The sequence below is a fragment of the Hemitrygon akajei genome, chromosome 6, assembly GCF_048418815.1.
Source record: "Hemitrygon akajei chromosome 6, sHemAka1.3, whole genome shotgun sequence".
Lineage (NCBI taxonomy): Eukaryota > Metazoa > Chordata > Chondrichthyes > Myliobatiformes > Dasyatidae > Hemitrygon > Hemitrygon akajei.
In genome coordinates, this window is record NC_133129.1 from 41,285,301 (window position 1) to 41,301,836 (window position 16,536).

The window sequence follows — 16,536 nt, forward strand, 5'->3', positions numbered from 1 at the left end:
AGCATCTTGGTGAAGAGTTCTAAAGGTTTACAAACCTCTAAGTGAGAAGTTTCTCACTTGAATCCTTTCGGGCTATTACCTTTGTGACAATCGGCTGTCTGAACATCAGCACTTCCAGATTCTTACTGTTTTTCAATGAACACAGCAAACTGTACTGGTGCTGGTGCTGGTTTGTTATGTAGAGGGAGTTTAGCATGCAGAAGGCCAGGGGATATATTAAAATTTCCTATGCTGGTTATTTTAATGCTTCCTCATCTTATGATTCTAAAGGGATTCTATGGCACTAGAGAAATAAGAATTACAAAACTAGAAAAGAATCAGACTGTATCCAAAGCAGAAGTTAATCAAAATATCTTAAGGAATAGCCTATTGTGCAGTTCCAGCATATAACTTATTCCAAGGATAGGGTATTTTGTATCGAAAAGCTAAAGATATTGCTGCTGATATTTAATGGCTTGCTGACACCTTGAGCAATGTGGGCATTCTCAATTTGACTGAAATTGCAATATTCCCTGAAGTTGTTCCCTGTCAGGTACCATTACCCAAGCCTGATGCTTATCAGCGGTAATTGTAGAAATACCTGTAGTACGGGTCTCTAACCTCTTTACAGTGCTTGGATTTAGCTTTCATTGGCGTTTGATTTCAACATAGTCTGCTGTGGACTGAGTAACGAAGCTTGATTTTTAGCTTACTGACAAGGTGAACAAATAATTCATTTTAAACAGAATTAAAGCGGATGTGAAATTCTCTGGCAACGTTCATTAAGAGCAGTGTGCAGAATTCAAGAAAAATTGGCAAAAATACTGTACACTACTAAGCCAGAAGAATTGTGTAGCACAACAGTGGTATTGAGAAGGTGTTCTGAAGAATTAAGTCAATAAAAATAAGAATAGAATGTTGCTGTTAATGAAACGGACAGCAAGATGCAAAAAATGCATGTAGATCTTTATGATGCTTTGATCAGTTAAACATTAATACAGATGTCTGTGATGGCTAAACAGAATTAATGAAGGGACAAAAGCTAAAATAGCAATTAGGGGATATTTTACAATGTTCCACCTGCACGTCCAAGAAGGAAATAGTCGCTATTAACATGCAAGTTGCAACAAAATGCATGGAACAATTAAAGAAAATGTGATGTACAGGCAGAAATGGAAACAAAACAGAAAATATTTAGAATGTAAATTAAAAAGAAGTATGTGCATCTGTCATAATGTGCATCTTGAAGCTATCAACCTTATTTGGTTTGGCAGGGGAATTGCGTTCAGTCTTAGGAAAATTGTCATGCATCAGATACTTGGCTGGACTAAATGGAAAAATACTTGAAAGGGAATGGCAAAAAAAATTGGCTGGCATTTTCATTGGCTGCTGCCACCGAAATCTGTATTAGCTGTTGTAGCACTGGCAGCAGAACTCAAATGCTTTGGAATCTTTAAATTTGGAGCGGATATGCAGTTTAATATATTTGTTTTATCTACTGTTGAAGTTCAATAGGTTTTTCCATTTAGAATAGAAATTTATGTTCTCCTAAGGGAAAAAAAACCATGTATTTATAATAGATCAAAAATAGGCTTGCTGCAGGGATAGTACTTCATTTCCCATCTGTAACTACCCTTGATCTGCATTAGCTTGGTTGGCTGTTTTGGAGACCAGTAAAGCATTTTGGGTCTTGAGTTGCCTTTTAGTTGGGTAGGTGGGCTGTGTATTTTTAGTGACCCAGAGCGATCAGATGAGGAGGAAAGTGGGCTTTGGAGCAGCATAATGTCAGAGATACATTAAACAAAAAGTAATAAGTGCCAGTAATTGGATGAAGTGACAAGATCAGGGACTGAGTTAAGGGGAAGAAAATGGAATATTGTAGGTGTATTTGGGGGTGGGAGGGGAGTGGCAGTGCCGTCTCCTGGCCCCAGGTGCTGTTCCTGCTGAGTTTCCATACTCTCCTTGTAATTGTTTTGGTTTCCTGTGTGTGCTTTAGTTTCTTCCCAATTACATTAATTGTCTTCTGGCTTAGGTGTGTGTTAGGAGAATCAGGGATAGTAGGCTCCAAGGAAATAAATATGGAAATAGGACTGGTGGGAATGGTCTGAGCGCCAGCTTATACTTGACGGATGAATGGCTTCTTTCTATGCGATGAGAAAGTTGAATGAGGAGTAAAATCGTGAATGAGAAGGCTGAGGTTGATGGAGGAGAAAACCAGCTTTGTCTTGCTCCAAGCTGTGGAGTTATTGAGTACAGTCAAGAATTCTGGTACTAAATTCTAGATTAGCATGAACCATAGGTTTATGTCATATATGTCAAACTCAAGGCCCGCGGGCCAAATGCGGCCTGCGGTGGAATTATCTTTGGCCCGCGAGATAATATCTAATTACTATTAAAGCTGGCCCCAGTAATCGAAGCGCCTATGGCGTATGATATGGCTAATGCTGAGTTTATTCAGGTACCAGGTTTTCAGGGTTTTTAGTGTTTATTCGGCAGTCTTCTTCATAAGAAACGGAATTTGTAAAGTGAAACACTTTGTAGTTATAGCAGAGACTGAGACACATGAGAGCAGGCTGAAAAAACGGAGGCAACGAAAGCTGTGTTCGCACGCGTCCGACTGATCCGGCCCGCATGAAGCTGCATTTTGCTCAATCCGGCCCGTGACCTAAAATGAGTTTGACACCCCTGGTTTATGTGATTAGTTGGGAAGTTGTAGGAGTCATAACACTTCCATCATCTTTGGCTAGTTATGCAAAGTGTGAGAGTGTACAGTGGCAATACCTTCTCTAATCAGGATATGTCAAAAAATAAATGCTTAAATGCATGTGCTTGAAGATGTGTGTTGCTTTGTATCTCAAATGGAAATTAGATACCTTGCAACAAACCTCAAAGTCTTCTTTGTTTGCATATATTAATATTTTGTATTAACCCTTTTGGAGTATAAACCTTGATTGAATACCTTTCTCTTACCTTTCCTTTCTACAGGAAGTAGAAAGCCGCAATCGAGATCTAGTGGAGCAGCTGGCTGATTTTGAACAACGTCTAGAGAAGAGTCAGAATGAGCAAGGGGTCTTCCGCAATAACTTAAAAACACTTCTAGAAATTCTAGACGGGAAAATATTTGAACTAACAGAATTACGAGATAATTTGGCAAAGTTGATAGAAGGTAGCTAAAACAAGAACCTGTACAGCAGCATTGTCATCCAGATACAGTACATAGAAATGCCAGATTGAAATCTTCCTTTCTTTCCAGTGGAAGGTGGTGGAATACTGTAGGCTCCCTGTAGCAACCTATCATGGCATTAAATGTGCTTTGCACTCTTTATTTAAATCATTACTTAAGGAGGAGCAAGTACACAAAGTCTAATTATAAATGAACATTTTCCCATATTATTTCTCTTTGATGCTCTTGTCAAGAATTTTGTACATTTAATTTTTAAAGTTCCCAGTATTTCAGGAGACTGCATCAAAATGTACTCTAGACAACTTGGAAAGGTTTATGATATTAAAAATTGAAGCCTTTTAAATGCAAACAAATGGAGGTTTTACTGAATCAAGGAGACAGTATCCCTTTCTCTATGCAGTTATGGAAAAACTGTCAGTGATAACATCCGAATGCTGTTTGGATCGTAACCAAGTTTAATTCATTTTTGCTGTCACATTACTATAACAGTGAAAAGTGATGCACTGATAGATGCATTTATTTATAGGCTCCAAAGAAATTCTTTATAAGAATTTTTCAATTTATTAAGAACACTAATTAGTTCTTTATGATGGCTTAGAAATGCTTGAATGTGGTATATACTTTGATTCTGAAATGCACTTGTGCAAAATTGATAAAAGGGATGATGTCTCTTTAAATTTAATAAACATGTAAGTTTGTTATATCTATTGTTATTTACAAATCATATGCATTGTGATTTTTTCCAAAGTAGTGCTAATACATTAACCATACATTAATCCAGAAGTAAATTTATTAAAATATAACATATTGGGCAAACATCAATTTTTAAGATGCGTACTGTATAGCAATAATCAATTGCCACTACAAGTTTAAATAAGTATGGGTTTTACTCAGTATTGTTTTTTTTTATTGTACATTTAAGTAATTTATAGACGTATAAGCAAACCTAAATAATGGTTAATTGGTTATTTACCATGGCATAATAGACGATGCATTTTGGTTAAGATTTATGAGGCTTCTTCTACCTTGAAAAATAACATGTATTTTTTAAAATGAAACACTTGTTTCAGCATAGGTGCTGTAAAGGTCTGAATTTTCATTCACTGAAGACCCCAATAACTAGGTAACTTTAAAAAAAGTGGTGGGGGTACAGGATGTAAATGAGAAATCTATCTACTGTATAAGTTATAAAAGCTATAATGGTTTACGGTGTATCTTTATAGATCTAAAGTAATATGGTGGTTGGAATGCTACACATTTTTAAATGTTTATCAAACTGTCTGAGAACATGTACCTGTCTTTCTATCACAACCTGTAAAGTACTGGAAATGTTGATTAACATTGCAATAATTGGCAGACCAGTTGAGACAACATTGACATGGTTTATTTAAGAGGTGCCTCTGTTGCAGAGTGACTGTAACAGAAAAAGGAACTGTGACAATGGCTACATAATGATTGGGTTGGGGAACCATAGAGCCCAGTTGGTGAATAGAAACTAAAATGTAACCTTCAAAATGTTGAACGCTGCTAGAATAGTAGTCTAGAATAGATCTTGATCGAGCCTGTTGATCAGATATATATGACTTAATTAACAAATGAATGTTTATTTAAGAGATGTTTAAAGGACAATTGTACAGACTTCCTAACACTGCAGTAAAACAATGTAAAATATTATTTCTGAGAATCAGTATTTTCTCAGTCCCAATTGTGGTTTGGCATAGTTCAGCAAAGCTGTAGGTTTGGAACAGGAAAGAACATTTCACACTTACTGGAGCCTGATAATTGCTAGATGAGCACGAACTTCACGTGAAAAGAAATAACTCCATAGCAGTCGAATCTCCTCCAGCAGAGGTAAGGATCTGGGGAGATAACCACCAAGAATTTTTGGATATAAAGTGCCCTGCAGCAGATTCATGAAACATCTTACTTCTGGATCACCCATGCATTTTTTTAAACAAAAACAGTTGGGAACAATGCCAGTTTCTGGCCTACATGCTAATATGAACATTGTGCCCAGATTAACAAAAGTATTATTGCTTTATGTACAACTGGTCACATGTAAACTTGCCCTCACAGTTGAGAAAACAGAACATTCACCTGCCCCTAATGAGTCTTGGATAATTGTGTCATCTTTCATTCACTCAGTGGGGTCAGATCTGTTTCTCATGTTTTTAAAGTTTGTTGTTACACTGGGCTCAGGAAATATAATAGAGACTTGACCCAATACTGCATGCTTGTGAAACAGGGGCTACTAAATGTTGCAAGAAATAGATTGTACTCAGTTTTGTGGCAAGTTGAATAAGATTTGTTAAATGAAAATGAAACTGCAGCTTTATAATTTATACTTCTGTCATTGCTTTAGAAATGAAATTAATACTTTCAGTTGACTTTTAAAATGTAACACCACTAGGATTTTGTTTTTGAAAGTAACTTATGTAATATTAATTCTAAGAAGTCACTAATTTGTTAATTTCAGGAGAAAGGAATCTCACTCAGTGCCAGCTGACATTGGTGACTTCGTAAAAACATTATCTATTTTTGCTGAATTGTTAATGTGCATTTTTTTTTAGGGTGTTCTGAGAGGAGTAATTTAAACACTGGTGTTAAAACCACAGACACCTGCAGTTTTATAGTTCTACAGTAATCCATTTGTACTATTAAGCAACATTCTGCAGATACAGTATAAGCTTACGTTTTGACAGGAGGTGAACTTAACATTATTTTATGACACACAAGTTAGTTTTGATTTGAAAATGTCTTGGGCTGGTAGCATCCTATTACTTAAAGCTACCGAATGTACCTACAGTTGCATGTGGAATGTTTGAACTAAATGGTGTTATGCTTTGACAGTTCTACATAATGATGGTTTTGAATTGGATATGAGGACAGAGATTAGAAGCACTTGATTGACTTCTACCTTAAGCTTCAAGTCCACTTCTCTGGTAGAGGGCACATGGTTTCTGGTTGACAAGTGGGCACAAATCTACTACAGTATATAGTATAGAGCTGTCCTGTTCCAAGCATGTGGAGTATGGTGGGTCAATGCTCTAGGCTATTCTGTTATACCAGAATTTAGGTGTAACTGTACTGTCTCTCAAAAATGTGGCCGGTCAACAGCTGTGCCAGAATTGACTAACCCAGTGTCCTTTTTACAGAAACTGTCAGTGATTCTTTTTTATATGTGAATGTCTTTCCAAATATGGAGTCATTGATTTATTGCAATACTGTAATATTCTTATGGTGTGTCTTAAGGTGGATTTTATTATTTTAGAATCCATGTAAGCCCTTGTGCCAAAAGAACCTGTTTGTACTGTATTAAAAACTGCAACATTGCAGACTTCTATTGCTGTTGGTTAATTTATATTAAGACAATAGTTACATTTGTCAGTTTAAAATGAAGTGTGAAGAATCTAACACAAACAGCACAATGAATACCTCAGTATTATACAACACCTCTGAAGGCACATATAGGTCAAATAAATTGGTGAGGTTTTTCAATAAAAAAGTGATTGTAAGGGGTAATGAGTTGCATTTTGTAATTCTTGTAAACTTTGGTGCAATTGATAAGGACATTCATGTAAGTCAGCAGAATACTTAGCAGTAGCCCTGTTCCATTCAAATAGCCCCCCATTGTAGGTTCACTTTGTCTAATTGCGTTTTAGCAGAGTAATTGAAGTGAAATTGTTGAGTTGTTTGGATGATAATTCAATAAATTGACCAAATGAGTTGCTAATTCAGTGCAACATTAGACATTCATAAAAATAGAGCTGGGAATCCTCAAAAGTTGGGGATGATAAACAGGTGTTTCAGGTCAATAATATTTTATCAAAACTGAACTCTGATATTGTATAGAAATGTCAATGTAAACATTGGCATGTTCATGCAGGAGAAGATGCAGCAGTTTAATGATTTTAGAATGATTTGGAGAATTATTCTAGTTAATCTATACCACATTTTTTTAGTTTGAGCAACAGGTTCATGCAGTAGATGATAAATTGTTTGTAATAATTTTATAAAAACAAAGTGATTATGAGCATCAGAAATAGTCCATTCTGTTTTATGATCAGTAAGTGCTTACTTGACAGATTCACCAGTGATTATCGACCACTAACAAATCAAGTTCATCCAAAATTCTGCTGCCAGTTTCTGACTCTTGAGGTGATACAATTGCACTGTCCAGTAACCCGGGTTCAATTTCAACCTCTGCTATTATTCGAGGCATGTTGCACATGGATTTCCCACCTGCACTCCATGTGTGTCTCCAAGTTCCAGAGATATCTTGGTGTTGAGATTACTTGGCTGCTGTAAATTACCATTGCAACCAGTGGCTGATGGGAGAATCAAGGAGAGGTAAGACCGGACTCGGCCAATTCCATCATAGGCACAGTCACCTTCAACAATTCAGGAACAATTACTTCCGCTCCGCCATCAGATTCCAGAACAGACCATGAACAATACTTTGTTTACCTTTTGTTCCCACTGGTTTTTGTAATTTAGAGTCATTTTGTCTTTTCACTCTTGCTGAAAACAACAAATTTCAAATTATAAATCAATGAGAATAAATCTGATACTGATAGAGAGAAAATGGCTTACAGGGAAGTAGGTGGGGGGGAATGGAAGTGTTTTCAGAGTTGGGATAGACACAATGGGCCAGTGGAGTTCAAGCCCATTCACTATCTGTTCCTGAAAGTATTGACCTTTGTTGATGCAATGGGCCAGTGGAGTTTAAACCCATTCACTATCTGTTCCTGAAAGTATTGACCTTTGTTGATGCAATGGGCCAGTGGAGTTTAAACCCATTCACTATCTGTTCCTGAAAGTATTGACCTTTGTTGGCTTCCAGCTCAACACCAAAAGTAAATACAAAAAAAAATCCGCAGATGCTCTAGATCTGAAACTAAAACTGGAAATGTTCAGCAGGAAAGAGAAACCGGGTTAATATGTGCTGTTCATCAGCTAGGCAAAGTACCTTCACCCTGAAACGCTAACTCTAACTCTATTTCCACAAAGGCTGTGTGATATGCTGAGGCTTTCCAGCCCTTTTCTGTTTTTGTTCCTGTTTGATTCTAAAATCTGACACCATGTTAGAAATTAGTTTAGCATTGTCTGCCATGCCACTAGTTTTAAACTAGATTTCCTCCTTTATGCTATACACCTTTATTTCTATTTCCTCCTCTAAGATGCATTTTTACCCCTTAACCAAACTTTTGGCTGTCTGACTCTATCTCCTTATGCAGCTTTGTTATTTTTTGTTTGTAAATGCTGCTGTCAAGTAAGATGGATTTTCCCTTGCATTAAAATCACTAGATAAATACAAATAATTGATGTGCATTTTCTTCTCAAGCCCATCACCCCTACTGGGATATACGCAGGTCACTGACTGCAGCTTGCCAGTCAGGAATGAGGTCTCCGTGGCTTCTTTTGACGTTTCTGTACCACTGTTATTATGGGATAGGGTTACTAGCACTATACCCAACCCTCCTCTTTTCACAGCCAGACTTGGGTGGAATTCACTGTTTAATTAAGCTTATTAAAACCACTTTATTTAAAATCTTAGGCCTGAGAACTGTAGATGGTTTTATGTTTTACAATATCTGGTAACTAAGTTATCACTTTTAATGCAACTTTTCCACTATATACTTTGGTGTTCTGGTAAAATTTAGAGTATTTCCCATCTGCCCTCACTTCCCTTATTTGGTTCCAAGCTCTAACATATTGCATTCCATTATCTGCATCCCTTTGTCACCTCCCAGCCCCTATTGCTGTTTCCTTAGCCCTTCTCACCTGAATTTTGCACTCACCACCTTATACTGGCTATCCCCCCTCTACTACTTGAAATCTAGAATGATTCAATGTCCAACCCGCTGAGTTCCTCCAGCTATTTGTTTTTTGGTTCTGTAGTCTCTTGTTTCTCCATTATAGAGGATGTTTGCTGTTGTGAAGCAGATAAAAATGTAAAATGGTTTATCTGAAAGACTATTAAGGATTGTATAGTGAATGAAAAAATTCACACAAATGAATGGTGTAGGATATCTGAGTAATGTAGTAATTGTTTTCTAATAGATGTTTTAACATATTGTGTTTCACTGGCCACTTTCTTCATGATCTGTTTGACTTCTCCCAAATGGGAACACCTTTTGAAAATAGAGAACAAACTGCATAGCTAACATTGAATAAGAGTTGAGGTAGATTTGTCAGCCGTGAAGCTTTTCTTATCGCTCAGCTCCTGATAAAAATAGCTATTGCCTCAAATATGGAAAAGATAAGGCAGGTTAAGAATTTTTGGTTCTTTTAATTGGAGTTATACAAAGTAACGGCCACTGCAAAGCCAAATATCATTGTGAATATAAACATAAAATTCCATTTTAAAGATTGTTGATCTTAAATTTAGTCCAGAAATTGTGCTCATTTTTATCTTAATGGAAATTGAGGTAATAATTAAACCTATTCCTTAATAAAATTTAATTCCCACCCACTCTGTCCCTACACTATCCATGGCAATATTATTTACAGATGGGTTAGGTTTCTCTTGCTGGCTTGACCAATATATTTCCTTTAAACTCTGGAAATAAATTATCCACTCATTCTAAAGTCTGTCATGTGCAAATGAGCTGCCATTTTTTTGCCCGAGCTAGTTGGAGATCACTCAGTTTCTGTATTGTGATGAAATCCTTTTGAGATGGTTAAAGATTCTGGAAACTAAATAATTGAAAGTATTTACAGTACTTTAAATTGTTTTTCAAGCAAAAATTGAATTGATAACTGGAAATTTCATGTTATTTTGAAAATATCATTTTATAATGAAATAAAACAGATTTCTAGGAAAAAGCATCCTCTGCAATTAGTCATATAGTCAGAGGTACAGAAATTGGCTCGTCATATCCATTCTGACCATCAAGTACTACTCTGTACTAATCCTAGTTACCAGCACTTGGTCTGTAACCTCCCATGCCCCGATAATTCACATGTTCATTCTGATGCTAAAATGTGAAAGTACTTGTGATCACCACCCAGAGTTTATCCAGAATTTGAGGGAAATATTAGGACAACAGCTGAACTACAACTGATGGTCTAATGAAGGAGATCAGAAACTAGACAGGCCTTTAACTTTTATTACAAAAGCACTGTTTGAGTGTCAATGAAGACCAGAAATGGAAATGTCTAATCTCCTTATTCAAATAGGATAGTTTAGACTATTAAGTGTCCCTGCTGTGAGAGAACTAAAGAATTTCCAGAGGATTTCGAGGTTTATAACCACAATGTTGGAAGAAAAGTTTTTAAGTTTTTGGTGTAAATTATATAGCTGGATCCCTAACTGAAAATGAAACTGGATGAAAACTGATCTTTATAAATCCAGTTTGCACTGCACAAATCTACCTTGTAGTGAAGCCAAAACCAGGACACTCTATGCAATTAAAAGTGCAGTCTTAGAAAAGTGGGAGAAATCTAAAGTAAAACCTTATTCAGGAGGCTGTGGGAATAATTTTTCACCACCTCATACCTATCAATCATTCTTCCAGGTTATTAAAGGAGTGACAATTAGAATTGGCAATTCACTGCTTTCCTAATCTTTCTCAGACCCCACAACTCTCAAATTATCACAGGTAGTCTGTAACCTCCCATGCCTTGGAGTGTTCAAGGTTTCATTCTGGTGCTGCTTAAACTGCGACTCTCTTAAGCAGTTACACGGTGAATAAACAAACCAATCTTATCTGATTGATTTTCTTAGCAACCCTTTGGGGTTAAAGATAAAGACTGCAGGTTCCAATATGATGATGCTGATGTGGGAATTGCAGACTCTTCCAGAGATGGGCCAGGAGGTACCTGATGGTGCGTGAGTGTGTCGTTTGTGAGGTGGTGCACTCCTGTGGTTTCCTGATTAATGCTACAAGGAGTGTTTGAAGGCCTTAAGGTTAATTGCCATATATCGACCAAAGTCTTAGTTTCAGGCTATCCTCACTGGTAACTTGGGCATAGTTTAAACCTCTATATTAGGTAATCTAAGAAATGGTGTATGTTAATAGCTTGACAAAAAAGTTCTAGGATACAAAGACTATTTTTAATTTTGCAGTTGATTGGGTTACTTCAACCATAGAGTTGTAGAAATAAGTGGTACCTTAGTGCACACGTTAAATGGTTTTAGTGTGCAGCCTAATTGGCATTTTCCCTGAATTCAATCTCTGATATATGAAATGGAACACCAAAATTGTTTTGTTTTCTCTTGCATGAAATGAGGTATTTATTGAAAATGAAGTTGTAAAATGCTGTTATTTCACTCATTTAAGATATTGATAGCCTTCTCTAGTTTGCTCTGCTTGCAAAAATAACTTGCTCTCCCAAGCTAAATATACTTCATTAGGACATCATTTAAATGGTAAATTTATTTCCAAAGATAACAGAAAATGATAAAATTATTTCCAAAGATGTTTTATTTCGCAATTATAATCCACAAAAAGTAAAGCAACAGCACAATTAGAGCTGGTTTGTTCTCTTTTGTTCAAAGGTTGTGGATGTGTCTCATTAAACCAGCCTTAATTATCAATTCCTATTTGCATGAATTTGGAGGCTGTTGGGCCATTTGAAAGTGCAGTAAAGAATACCCGGGCTGAGTAATGAAGGTGCATAGTTTCTTGAAGATTGTTAATGAACCAGGTAAAGTTTTTAGAATAATCCAGAAGTTTTAACGACCATGATTACTAATACTTGTTTCTCTTCTGGAATAAAAGCATTCAAATAAATTGTGAATTCATTTAAATTTTCCCATCTGGTTGTGACTTAAATTTTCATCTCTGCCTGACTAGCCTTTTGCTTTTGGTAATGGAGTTAGGCAGCAGGGAAACAGGCACTTTGGCTCCACTCTTCCATGCTGGCCAAGTCATCTATCTGAGCTGCTGTACAATATATGGTCCATTTCCTCTAAACCATTCTTCTATCTATGTTAACCATCCAAATGTCTTTTAAATGTTACTGAATCTACTTCAACCACTTTCTCTGGCAGCTAGTTCCATATCCCCACCATCCTCTATTGGGGGGGGGGGGAATGTCCCCCGACTCCCCTTTTAAATCTCTTCCTTCTCACCTTAAATATTGGATCTTAATAACTTAACCTCGAAGCTTAACACGTCATTTATTGGCTAGTTCTAAGAACTATAAAGCTGAGGTATTACCCCACCCTTTCAACTTCTCTGTTGCTTGTTTTGAAAGTTATTTTTGACCAGTGTCAATGTATAACTCCTTTTGCATGAACATCTCCAGAGCTTTTAGCTTCTCCATTGCTGGGAACGAATTCTCGGCGACCCCACAGATCACTTTCTGTATATAACTAGTTTTTTTTTGTTGTGGACATTCCGTGTTCTTGCTTCAGAAATACAGTGACATTTTTACTGCAAATACTTGTTCTAATGTCCAAAACAAACCTTTGGAATGCTCCTCACTATGGAAGCCCATTTTTTTTACTTATATACCACTTCCACTTGCATTTGGTTGATTGTGTTATTAAGTCTTTCCTCACATCATAATTCCTTCATGATTTGCAATCATTATTCATCTGCTAGATCATAAAGTATTGGATAAAAGCTTAAAACCCTTTCACTTTCCCTCATCCATTTTAGAAGCATGCTTTAGTTTAAAAAATAATTATCTGTCTTCTAAACATTGTCTTACAAGGAATAAATTGGAGCTGTGAAAGTGGTTGCAAAACAAATGTGAATATCATGAAATCAAGAGCAACACCCACAAACTCAGCGAGTCAGGCAACATCTATGGAAAGGACAGTGGTATGTTTTGAAGGGTCTCAGCCCAATCACACTGGAAAGAAATGGGGAAGAAGCCAGAGAATAAGGAGGTGGAAGGGGAAGTGATACAAGCAAGAAGGTGATTGGTGGGGAAGGGATAAGATAGGTGGAAGAGGTAAAGAGCTGCAGAAGGAGGAATCTGATTGGAGAGGATAGCGAGCCATAATAGGGGAAGTAGGGATGGAAGTGAATGAAGAAAGGAGGGAAGAGGGTGTAATTACTCAGTTGAGAAATAAAAGTTAATACAATTAGTTTGGAAGCTACCTTGAAGGACTATGAGGTTCAAAGTATATGTATTATCAGTTTTTTTTCTGAGAGCATATACAGTAAATATAAGAAACACGAGAGTCAATGAAAGGCTGTAACTAAAACGATGGATGAACAACCTGTCTGCAAACACAAAAAAATACAACAAATTAATAAATAAGAATGTGAGATGAAGAGTTCTTGAAAGTGAGTCCGTAGGTTGTGGGAACAGTTCAGTGTTGGGGTTTGTGAAGGTATTTTCTTTGGTTTATGAGGCTGATAGTTGAGGGGCAAAAGCTGTTCCTGGACCTGGTGGTGTACCTTATTCCTGATGGCATCGGGGAGAGGAGAGCATCCCTTGATGAAAGATGCCCCTTTCATGAGCTGGTGCTCCGTGTTGTTCATCCAGCCTGAGACTGGTCTCAACCTGGCAGCGGGTCATACATGACACAATGGAAATGGAAAGTTGAACTTTGAAATTAGGCAGCCACTGGGACCTTTTGCGGCGGTCACAAACAACGAAAAGAAAATCTCTATGGCTACAGTGACAGACCCAGTACAGCATCACACTTTCAAACTCAACCACACCCACATTCTTCTCAACCCATTTCCTTTTCTGCTCCCTACATCTCGCCCCTCTTACCGGCACTTGCACCCCATTCACTCATCTTCCCAAACTCCCATCACCACTCCCCTGCCCGCAACTACACTCCCTTACATTTCGTGCAACTTTCATTCTGCAATCACTCCCGGCTTCTTGTTCCCTGGTACAGCGTGTGCACTCCCGCGACCCCACACTCGTGCACTGCGCGGCCTCTGCCCCCACTTTCTTAGTTCCTATCTTCTGCGCGCCCCGCCTCTCGGGCATTACAAAGTAGACAAAGTCTTTCGGACGTGTTTGCCACCTCATGGTTTGGGCCTACATCTTTGCTCTCCTCGGTCAGCCATGCGTGGCTGACGTCCCGGCCTCCAAATAGCCCCTGTCTTTAGATGTGGTTGTTGCAGTTGAATTTCTAGTCACAGCTAACTTAGTGATGAGTACATCTTGCCTTTGCATCTTCTCAACTTATCAGCTCTTCCACCGAATTGTGCCCTCATTGCCGCATTTCGGCACTCCCAGTCTCTCGCATTTATGCCACGTGTATTTTACGTGCCATCTTCTTTGCAGCTTTTGCCTGCGAGGTAACATAAGACATGGGAGTAGAATTAGGCTAATCGAGCCATCAAGTCTGCTCCACCATTAGGTCATGGCTGATTTATTTTCCTTCTTAATTCCATTGTCCTGTCTTCTTCCCGTAAGCATTGACGTCAGGAACAACAACTTGGCCTCCACGGCCATTTCTGGCAATGAATTCCACAGGTACACCACCCTCTGGCTCTTCACGTCCAATCTAAAGGAATATCCTCGTATTCTGAGGCTGTGCCCTCTGGCCCTGGACTCTCCCCTTTCATTCACAGAATCATTCTTGTAACCGTCCTCTGGATCAGAGGAGCCCAGCCTTTGTTATGCTGTGGACTCTAACTATTAACCAAGTGGTTGAGAGCCCCTGCTCTGCACCCTTTCCAATGCCAGCATAAGACCATAAGAAATAGAAGTACTCGGCTATTTGACTCATCTGCTCTGTCATTTCATCGCGTCTGATCTATTTTCCCTCTCAAACTTATTTTCCTACCACCTCCCTGAAACCTTTCATACACTTTCATATCACCCTTGATTGCGGAATGGAAGTTGCACGAAAGTTGTCTTAAGTACACTGTGTGTGACCTGGCTCCATAGCTGCCTGTGACAAAGATTTCCACAGATTCACCATGCTCTGGTTAAAGAAATTCCTCCTCATCGCTGTTCTAAATGCATGTTCCTCTATCCTGAGGCTGCGCCTTCTGGTCCTAGACTCCCCCACTATATGAAATATCCTGTCCACATCCACTCTATCTAGGCTTTTCAACATGTGATAATTTTGAATGAGATTACACCCCTCTCCCATTCTTCTAAATTCCAGCAAGTACAGTTCCAGAGCCATCAAACACTCCTCGTACATTAACCCTTCAATTCCTGGATCCAGCTCCAGCTTCCCAACCTCTGAGGTCAGGCTAATTGCCCATAATTACATCTTTGCTCTGCTTCCCTCTGTTCTTAAAGACTGGAATGATATTCACAATTTTCCAGTCCTCTAGAACCATTCCAGATTACAGTGAAGCTTGAGAAATCATTACCAATGGCTCCACAATCTCTCCAGCCACCTTTCAGAGCCCTGGGGTGTAGTCCATCTGGTCCGGGTGACTTATCCACATTCAGCCATTTTACCTTCCGATGACCCTCCTTCCTAGTAATAGCAAGTGCACTCAGTTCTGCCCCCTGTCACATACCCCGTGACCGGGTTACCGAACCAGCAGAAATGGAATAATACGTTGGAGTCTGGTATTACTGTAACTAATAGTGTTTATTAGTAAACTAAGTCATACAGTACTATAAAATGCAAATATATATAAAACAGGTTGGCAATGATATATACTGAAGTGTGGAAATAGGAATCAAAACCAAGCTCTTTCAAACTCTAGGGGTAAATGGATAGTCTTACGATGGTGAAAAGTTCAGTTCAGTTTAGTTTGAGGTAGTTCTGGTGTAACGTTGGGGAGAGAGAGAGAGAGTGAGAGGTGATGCAGTTGCTGTCAAACCTTCCATTGTCTTCCTGTCCTGTTATGGTCACCGACTGTGACCCTGCACCAGGCACGACCGTTCTTCAGTGGTGAGCCTGTCACCCAGGCAAGGGTGGACACACACACGCCCCCACCGGTCTGCCTTCACACACTGTGAGCCTCTGATCGATTCCCCCAAATCGATCCTCCAAACCCCCACCTTCACGTGGGTGCACAACGCTCTTTCAGTGTCCCATGGTGTGTCTGCTGGTATCTTCGCAGACCTGCTCTTTATCTCCCCTGGCAGCGTACCGGCCATCCATCACCTGGTCCCGCCTTGCTGTCTCAGCAAGAATCTTACAAGCAGGCAAAGAGAGTGTCCTTGGAACAAAGGTAAACAATTAGCTAAGAAGCCATAATATTAAATCATCTCTCTCTCTCTCTCTCTCTCTCTCTCTCGCTTGCTCTCGCTCTCGCTCTCTCTCTCTCTCTCATAATTCACAGGGGGGGTCAACTGTGGACCCCATCTCAGCTTGGTTTACTCATCACACTCCTGACACTCAAACCTTCAGCATTCTGCTAGTGTCTCCCACAGTGAAGACAGATGTAAAATATTTATTTAACTCATCTGCCAGTTCTTTGTTTATTACTGCTCTCCAGTGGTTTGACATCTATTCTTCCCTCTTTTTTACTCCC

At 38.7% G+C, this 16,536-nt stretch overlaps 1 protein-coding gene across 1 annotated transcript in view; it reads left to right on the top strand.

Annotated features, from left to right (window-relative positions):
• homer1b (homer scaffold protein 1b) overlaps positions 1-6,504 on the top strand; it is a 72,582-nt gene extending 66,078 nt beyond the window's left edge. The window contains exon 9 of the mRNA XM_073048215.1: positions 2,965-6,504. Within this exon, the coding sequence (XP_072904316.1) occupies positions 2,965-3,153 (189 nt within the window). The 3' untranslated portion in view covers positions 3,154-6,504. The remainder of the gene's footprint in view (positions 1-2,964) is intronic.
• The last annotated feature ends 10,032 nt before the right edge of the window (positions 6,505-16,536 follow it).